This window comes from Zootoca vivipara, chromosome 3 (genome assembly GCF_965207765.1).
Source record: "Zootoca vivipara chromosome 3, rZooViv2.hap1.1, whole genome shotgun sequence".
NCBI lineage: Eukaryota > Metazoa > Chordata > Lepidosauria > Squamata > Lacertidae > Zootoca > Zootoca vivipara.
Genome location: NC_142586.1, coordinates 35,104,059 through 35,113,255, shown reverse-complemented (window position 1 = coordinate 35,113,255; position 9,197 = coordinate 35,104,059). Strand labels below are relative to the sequence as shown.

The 9,197-nt window shown below is 43.7% G+C and overlaps 1 protein-coding gene and 1 long non-coding RNA gene across 7 annotated transcripts in view; one reads left to right on the top strand and one right to left on the bottom strand.

Moving 5' to 3' along the window:
* On the bottom strand, positions 1–2,413 carry LOC148686209 (uncharacterized). Its single transcript, XR_015948901.1, has 2 exons — positions 2,282–2,413; positions 1–821 (listed from the first exon to the last, which is right to left on the bottom strand). It is a non-coding gene; the product is annotated as an uncharacterized LOC148686209 (long non-coding RNA).
* The window catches only part of B3GAT2 (beta-1,3-glucuronyltransferase 2), a 242,474-nt gene continuing 234,430 nt past the window's right edge, over positions 1,154–9,197 (top strand). Inside the window, exons 1-2 of one of the 6 annotated variants that reach the window (XM_088665847.1) lie at positions 1,280–1,357; positions 2,309–2,384. In XM_088665847.1, coding sequence (XP_088521973.1) covers positions 1,339–1,357; positions 2,309–2,384 — 95 coding nt within the window. In that variant the 5' untranslated portion in view covers positions 1,280–1,338. The other 5 variants (XR_015948899.1, XR_015948897.1, XR_015948900.1 and 2 more) reach the window with 5 other exon arrangements.

Genomic DNA, 9,197 nt, shown 5'->3' with positions numbered 1-9,197 from the left:
CCAAAAGATCAAAATATTTATTAGAATTTCAAGGGGTGGGAGTGGGGAAGAACCTAAATTGAATTACAGAAGTTAAAAAAATAAAATAAAATTAATCCCACACTCACTCAGATTTTGTCATTCATTATACATTCCTCATTCTCCATTTGCCACGAAATTCTCAACTGTTCAGGACAGCTTTAATCAACCTACTACACAAAATCCAGATTTAGGGGAAGCGGCTAATTTCTGTCTTGCACAACTAAGCACATCTCTTAACTTACTTCCTCGACCCTTATTCAACACCCTTTCCTCTACCCTTAAGAAGATAGTAAGATCAAAGACCCGCGTAACAACACAACGGGTTTCAGTAGGCACACGTTCTGTCTGAAGCCAGACGTTCTTGCAGCTCCTCACCCTCATTACATTCCAGCCGTGTCCTTTATTCGCCCGCGCGCGCACCCACCCGCTCTGCCCACCGAAAGCATTTCCAAAATAAATACCGCCACAATCAGCAACTAGTACGGCGGCGGCCGCCTTTCTCTGAGCCTCTTCCACAGCTGCTCGACCCTATTAGACCACCGCGGCGGGAAGAGTTCCGAATGGAACAAGAGAAGGGAAGAGTGAACATTCTATTCCCTTTCCTACTGGTCCGCGGCGGCGGGACTCTCCGGGCTCCCGACGTTTCATTGGCTAACGCGTTCCTCTTCTTCCCACCCTGGAGCTAATTGGTGGAGCTTGAGCGTGGAAAGGATGGAATCCCGGGTACGAGGCGTGCATATGTGTATGTGTGGAGGGCTCGGGGTGCAAAGCAGAAACTGCCCCTCCCTGTTGGTCATCACCTGCAACAAATACATATATACACATACACATATATGTATATTCTCACACACACATTCACATATACATATATATATGGGTTATGTATAATGTATATGTATGGGTTGGGATTGGGAACGACTTTTAACAGGGCGCGCGCGCGCGCACAGACGCACTGTGCCTGCGTGAAGGCGCTTCTGTGTACACCCGGGAAGGCGCGGGTGTTTGGAGGGAGGGCGCTGTATTTTCTTTGCACTGCTACGCAGGGCTCCCTCTGAAGGGGATTCGCGGCTGAAACTGAGGGAGTTGCAGCTGTCAAGGGGAGGTGGAGAAGGGGAAAGGGGGGGGGGGTCCTGTAGTTGAAGCAAGAGAAACAAAGAACATGGCGAGGCATTACAAGCAAAGCGAAGAAGAGGTGGAGTCTGAGGTGACGGGAACCGAGTTTCTTCCCGCCCCTTGGGAAGCAGGCAGGCGGGGGGAGAGGAGAAGAAGGGAAGGCAGTCGGAGGGGAGGACCGTGGCAACCCGGCGGGGCTCCCGGATGAGGAACAGCGAGCAGGGGCGAGTTTTGTTTGTGGCAGTTTCGGGAGGAGGAGAAGGGGGCTGCACGTGACGCGTTTCGCGCTCAAGTTGCGCGATTTGTTTCATTTCTCCTTAAGTGCAACAACTGCAAATAAGAGTGGGAGGGAGCGCACCAGGATCCGTCCCTTGCGGAGAAGAGACTGAGGCTTGTTGCAGCCGTCCTCCTCCTCCCCCTCCTCCCCCTCTTGGCTGTGGGGGAAGAAGAGCGTTGTGGGGCGAGCGGGCGGAGTGGACCCGGCATGCCAAGGGGACTCTGCAGGAGCTTCAGGAGCCTCAAGTCGGGCAGAGAAGCGCGGGGCGGACTGGGTGGCGTCGTCGGGCTGCCCCGCCTCTGCTGCCCCGCCGGGACCAGCGGGGTTGAGCGCGAAGAACTACGCCGCAGGTGGAAGGAAGGCTGCCGCCGCCGCCGCCTTTCTCCTCCCGAGGGAGGCCTCTCTGTGCCGTCCGGGAAGATGCTTTTGGAGGAAAGAGGCCGGTCGCCGGACTTCTGTTCCTTTGCTGCGTGGCGCTGCAAGCCGTAGGGGCTGGGAAAGTCGCCTTTTTCCTTGCGCGCGGGTGCCGAATAGCCCGCGCCTTGCTACGAGCAGAAGGCGAAGGAGCAACGTTCCCGAGCTGCATTTTTGTGCGGGACAAGACTTCCCGGGAGCTTGTGTGGCTGCGAGGGGTGGCGGGAGACGGAGCTCGGGTGCCCTCCTCTTTCGAAAACTAACTTATAGTTGATCTGGAGAGAAGAGGAGGAAACATCATCGCTTTCCCTCCCTTCTTTCTGACTGCTCTTAACTTAGGACCCAAATAGCAACTGTGGATCGCAAGCAGGGAGAGGTATTAGCAAAGGGATAAAGCAAATCATGTCCCCTTCCTGAATAGTAGTAGATCAAGCGGGAAGGCTCGAAATGACTAACCTTAAGTTTGTTTTGTTGTTGTTACAGCGATGAAAATGGCAGGCTCTTACAAGTTCTGGAGGTGGATGCATAACGGGAGTGAGCTGTGCAGGTGCAGCGGCAGGTATTGGGGAAAAGGAGCGAATAATTGCTACCTTTCTCTTTTTGAAAGGGGTTCATAGGAGCGGAATCAGCTTCATCAGCTGTGCTTGGGCCCAATCCTATGTGTTTACTGGAATGCCCCATTGAATTAGCTATAGAGTTTACTTCAGAATAAGTGCACGGAGAATTGAGTGGGAGGCTAAATTCTGAACTCTTGTGGTGGGAAGTCAGTAGTTTTTCTTAGCAAAGGTTGTTGGCTAATGTTGTTGGTGGGCTTATGTGCAGCAACAAGGGCTGACAGGGCTGCTACGGTACAAGTACATATGAAATGCCTCTTTTGTATATAAGCAAGCAATTCTGTATTTAGGGTATTAAAAAGAAGCCATCTTGTTGGCTGAAGTGTGTGGAAAATCTCTCTAGAATTACCTTTGACTTCAATTGTACAGCTGCAATTGTTTGGTTGTTTGGTGTAGGGTCTGTGTTATACTTGTAAAGAGGAGTGAATGTTTCTGAAGTTCAAAATGCAGCTTAAGCTGTTTTGTGCTTCCCCCAGTCCCTCAGAGATCAAGGTGAATCTTTTCTTTTTCTTTTTTAAAAAACACCCTCTTAACGTTAAGGAGAACTTTAATACCACTTCATGTCATTGTTGACCTTGGAAGCCAGTTCTAATGGGTTTTCAGCCCTCAGAGGCCACTCAAATTCATTATTCACATAGATGGTTTACAGTCTGCCCTTGGGAAAGCATAGAAATATGCTTTTGAACCATTTGTCCATCTTGACATGGTAGAACAGCTCACCCCACCCACAAACTACATTAAAGGGGAAAATACTAAGAATAATCTTCTAGCAAATAATGTATTACCATAGTTAAACTCCCAAATCTTTTTTCCAGTCCATCTATGTTAAAGATTATTTAACATACACCGCTTTTGCGGTATACAGATACAACTCTGTCACCTGCTGCTTGATTCAGCAGCATGAAGATATTGTTAGTATTTGGGGAGCATGCTACATTGGTTGTTGTTATTATTATTATTAATAATAATTATTATATTATTATTGCACCAACACGGTGCTTCACTTTTGGCCAATGAAATGCATGGCTTTTCCTAGAAAAGCGTGCAATAAGTTGAGTGCTTCCTGAGAAGTTTGACCGAAACCAAAATATATTTTATGGCAGCAGGGTTTGTTTTTTTAAAAGTACTGATAAGTTGTATTGTTTTACATGATAATGTAGTTGGGCACATGTCAGAAGTTGTGTAGTCCAAACCTCTTCACATCAACATACTATTTCTCCAAATGCCCAGTGATCTTGGTGCAAAGCAGAAAGGGGTGCCTTGGTCTACTTGATTAAGCACAGTTAATAAGACAGCTTCACAGCATTCTAGCCATTCGTATAAATACTAATTACTCTTTTGCAGAAAACAGTGGTTATCTATTCTGCATGTGCATACACAAACTTGGTGCTCATAGAACTTTAATGTAATACGAGCATTATAGAGTTTGAAGATGCCATTACATACTGACCAAACTTCAGAAGACTTTCTCTCCCCCTCAGAAGTGTTGACATTTAATTGACCTTTGAAGGCTCATTCTGTTAATCATACTCAAAGCACTAAAGCTATGGTCCACTGATCTGGTGTTCTTCCATTTAGCCGTGTTCAGCATATAAATTCTGCAGCATAATTGCTACTTATTGAGCAAGAGTTTCTTTTCTTTTCTGAAAATGAGAGAGGCTTGCTTTGCCTCAGGCAGGGCACTTGTAGAGTTCTGATTCCAAACTGCTTTCCTGTCATTAGTTGGAGGGTGTGGCTTCTAGTTAGGAAAGCAATGGAAATTCTTGCCTGCTTAAACTGCTTTTTTATGCTTCCTGAAACAGTTTGCAAATGGGTAGATGGATAACCTTGAAAACTTGAATGTCCTCTGTCTTGCATAAATTGAAGCATGTGTTCTAAAAATGACCCATGATCTGTAATCTCTCAGTTTTTATTTCCCTGGGACACTTAGTATTACATTTTTGAAGGAGGTTAACATCCTGAGTGAAAACAATGCAGTGGGGGGAGGGGAAATGTTTATGTTAAACGTTCCAACTATATATTTAAATAACTAATACATACCAAACATATGCATCTTCAACTTTTTCTCAAGACTTGCCAAAAACCATATTAATTATCATAGATAATTTTTGTGTGCAGGACAGTTACTGAGCAGTTAACTTGGCATTAGTTGTATTACAGAGGCAGAACTTTTGTCTGAAAAGCCTTTGCTTTGTGTTTGAACGTATTGGAGTTTGTGTGTTTCTCATTTGAGAATGGAGCTTGTTTTCTGTATGTGTCTGTTTTGTGTGCCTTTTATTTACTGGAACCTTAAAAAAAATACTAGCCAGTCAGTGGCTGGTTTATTAAGCGACATAGTGCTTGTAGATCCGATTCCTAGTTAATTTGCCAGTGCAGCTGAAAACAGAGGAGGCTGGTTTTATGTGAATAGATTAATGAAACCTTAGGGAAGGAGAGGTTGGATTTCTAAGTAATTTTGCTCATACAAACCAAACCCACAAATATAGAGGGTGGAGACGAACTTGGAGACAGTTCCCAAACTGTAGATTTGTTTGGCGTTGCTGGCAACTCTACCCAGGCCCCAGGGTAATAATTTAGTGTCAACATGTACATACAGAGTTAGAGGATTATGGTACCAAGGTGATAGATGTCTTTGAAATACCTTTACCATCTGATCATATAACTTAAAGCACCAACACATAAATGCATAGCATGGTCATTAGTGAATCAAGAATGTTAAGGGTCTAGGTCTCAGTTATGGAACTCCACATTTGCGGGCCCTTCAGTATTAGCTGGGCTGCTAATGTTGGCACGGAACTTGCTCTGATATCAGTAGTTTAAGTGAAGTATGCATAACGACCTCAGGCATCACTTCAGTGGCAGTGCTGCTAACTTTAAGCCATAAAATAGGGATTTCCACATCCTGTTTGAGGTACAATCTCTGACTGAGCCGTGCAGCGCCAACAGTTTGAAGTGTAGGTTCTGCCACTGCAATGGAGATTGAGTTCCCCCACTTGGCCAGCTTCTCATTCTCTTGCCTGGATTTTTGTTAAGATACCGGTACTTGTATTCTGTCCCCTTCAAAACCATTGTGTTTCGGCCATGTTTAGTTATTGTTGCATCCGTGGAGATGGGCTTATGCCAATTGACAGCCACTTCAGCATGGATGTGGAGCTATCACTGGTTTATGAGGTTTTGAGCATTAGGGCTAGATAATACCAGATTTGAGGTGTAATATAAAATTGGTCATAGGCTCCCTGGTTAGAGTAATAGTAAGCTGAACAGGATGATAGTGTACAGCGTACATAATTAACTACGGGAACTTGCACAGTCCTTTTTTCCATTAAAACTTGCTTTCTCCTGTCTGTAACTTGAGCAGGTTTACCATTAATACAGGAAAATAAATCTGTTGGATTAATCAAAGTCTATAGAAATAAGCTTTCAAGAGTTTTATATATTTGAGATATCATCTATTCATTTGTTATATTGTATACGGCCCTCCAGGATTCCTAATATGGCCTATGAAATCAATTTTCTCAAGCCATGTATACTAATCTGACATCAGGTATGACATAGGTAAAGCTGCAGCTGCTAAGGAACAGTTGGGAGCCTTGAGAATGCTCTCCCTATTGTTCCTTTCAAACGTGGCTTGAATTTGGTGCACTTTAAATTTGGTGCCACTTATGAAATTGGACGGAGTTCTTGAAGCCACCAACATGAGTCTGACCAAACTGCGGGAGGCAGTGGAAGACAGGAGTGCCTGGCGTGCTCTGGTCCATGGGGTCACGAAGAGTCGGACACAACTAAACGACTAAACAACAACAAAGTTGAAATTGATGCTGAATGCAAGATATTTGGCCTGGAGTGGTCACACATGGGAGCTCCCTAAAGGATCCAACCTGACGGCACAGTTTGCATGTGGCACCAAATTACAAATGACTCTGAATGCAAGCCGTGCTTTCAAAGGAAGAATTAGGAGTCTTGTCCTTTTGCTAGCATGGCTTTCAGTTGGTGCTGTTTACATTTGGTCCCGAATGCAGGCTGTGTTGCTTTGGCTGGGGCCAGGGCCATCTGACGTCATCTGATGTCAGGTGGTTGACTGGTAGGTGGTCTCTCCCACCTGTTAAATGTGGCATGTAGACTACTCGCCCACAGACCAAACAAGGTTCTTCAGCCCAAGTAAAGTATTGGAGACATAGAGCTTACTTAACTAAATAGGTTGAAATTTTAAACTGCCCTAAGCTAGCAGTTATTTCTCTTTGGATCTGGGTATATATCATATGTGGCCACTTTAGATCTTCCCATGTTCCATTCAAATCACGGAACGTGAGTACTGTGAAAACACATCATTCTGTGGTTTGATGTGTTACAAAGGAATGTCTATTGTGCCTGGATGGTTGGGTGGGTGGGTAATTAACTAGTGAAAGTTTGTGTTGTAGTAATACCTGCAGTCCCTGCTAGAACATTTTTATAAAGCAATGTTCATCTAGATCAGCAAATATTGAGCTGTGAGGCTGGCTCTCCTAAGGAGGTATGGATAATTCCTTGGAGAGGTACATGAACCCTATGCGTGTATTGATAAGAGTACATTGTTAGAAGCTGTGCCTAGTTTCTTGTGCTGATAGTAGATGGGATGCTCTAGCCCAGGGGTGGCCAACTCCCAAGAGACTGTGATCTACTCATAGAGTTAAAAATTGGCAGTGATCCACCCCATTTTGGGGGGTTCAGGTCAAAGTTGTTTAGCTTTTTTTTGGAAGGAAAGCCCTTTTTTGAGGGTTCAACAAAGTTGTTGAACTTATTTTGGGGGAGCCAGTGATCTACCACAGGCGTCTAGTGATCCACCGGTAGATCACGATCTACCTGTTGGACGTGCCTGCTCTAGACCAGTAATTCCAACACGCACAGAGGCTTGTGACTAATGAATTTATTATGGCACAAGCAGTCATGGACAAGAGCCCATTTCATCAGATGTGCTCATGTTCAGACACTTGCACCCCTCCCCCCCCCAAAACCTGGATGGTAGTATTCATTTTCTAGCATTCCTCCCTGTTTGCCTGATCTTATTGCTTTAGCTTTTATATTGCTGCCTCGGAGTGTAATAGAGAAATGGGCATTGCAAGCCAAACCATCTGCTTTTTCTTGTCCTGTGTTTCTGGAGGTGGCAATGGATGCATTCCAAAAGTGCAGTCCTACACAGTTACTAAGAAATAAGCCTTATTTAGTTCAAGGGGACTTGCTCCTGGGTGAATGTGTATAAGATTGCAGCCTAGTATACCTTCTGTAGAAAAGGTAGGCAGATAAACCTTTTCTCCTTCACAATGTTAAAATATTGGAATTCATCCTGCTGGGCAGTAGATGCATTTCAACAGCTTTTTTTTTAAAAAAACACAAAGTTATGTTTATGGCTGAGCATCTGTGGTTTTTTGCATGTTGATATTTAAGCATGGCTAAAATGCTTTTCCATCTAATATACAGCAAGCGTTAATTCTGAATTGCACTGAGGAAAAGGTATAATATTAACAGAACTTGAAGTACATGACCTTGAGAATATAATAATGTCAGTGTTCCAGTTGGTAGGTCACATTTTTGGTTAATTAACCATGAGAATGTCCAGGTTTGTTGGCCATAGGTTGTTGCTCCTCTCATAGCTTATCCCATGTAATATACTGAGTTATACCTGTGAAGAGAAACACTCTTAAGTTTACTGAGTTTTCTAAAAACAAAAAGCACCCTATAATATAATAGTTTAAGTGGGAAGAACTTTCTTACATCTCATGTGGGGCCGTAAATTGCATTGTACAGTCAGTCAGTCAATCAATCAATCAATTAATTCTTAAATTTTGGGGACTTCAGTTGAAGTAAGTTATCCCCAAGGAGTTGGTTGTTGGCTCAGTATGTTAAGAGCTGATGATTTACTGCTAGACAAAATGTTATGTGATCCACAGTGAAGATTTATTATACTGTCAAAATTATATAGTAGTTGCATTTGTTTGTATTGGAAGTCTACTCTGAAGAACCTTGAGGACCAGAACATTCATTACTTTCAAATGGACTTAATAGCCTAAATCTGTTCAAGTTTACTCAGAAGTAAGTTCCATTCTGTTTACTCCCAACAAAGTGTGAACAGGATCGAACTCTTAAGAAAACTAGCAGCTACCGTGGTCCATTAAGTATTTCCATATTTAGTTAGAGAGCTCCTATTTTATAATGCTAAACACCAAAGAAATCTGAAGTGCAATCTACACACGTACCAGTTGATAATTTGGTATAAAAGTGTTAAATGCAGGATTTGAATTGATGCTGAACAGGCGCAACACATTTATTGCAAGGGAGTTCTATTTAATGCAGGCGTTTATTGGTGCTTTTCTGGAGTTTCTTTGGTAATTTCAGGAAATGTGTTTTATGTAGAAAGAGGCAGCATTCTGGTTCCCATTTCAGTAAATAAGTCAAGAACAAATGAAATATGAGTCCCTTGCGAACTATGGTTTGCAAATAAGGACCCAGCCTCTCTTGTCTTTCCTTTCATTGGTGATATTAACCATAGTTTACTAATTTTTATTCAAAGGCAGATTACAGCTAGTATGTCCACACACTCACTTGGTAATAGAGCACCATATTCCGTGTGCTGCTCTGGTTTGCCAGAAGCGGCTTAGTCATGCTGGCCACATGACCCAGAAGCTGTCTGTGGACAAACGCCAGCTCCCTTGGCTATAGAGTGAGATGAGCGCTGCAACCCCAGAGTCGTCCGCGACTAGAGCTAATGGTCAAGGGTTACCTTT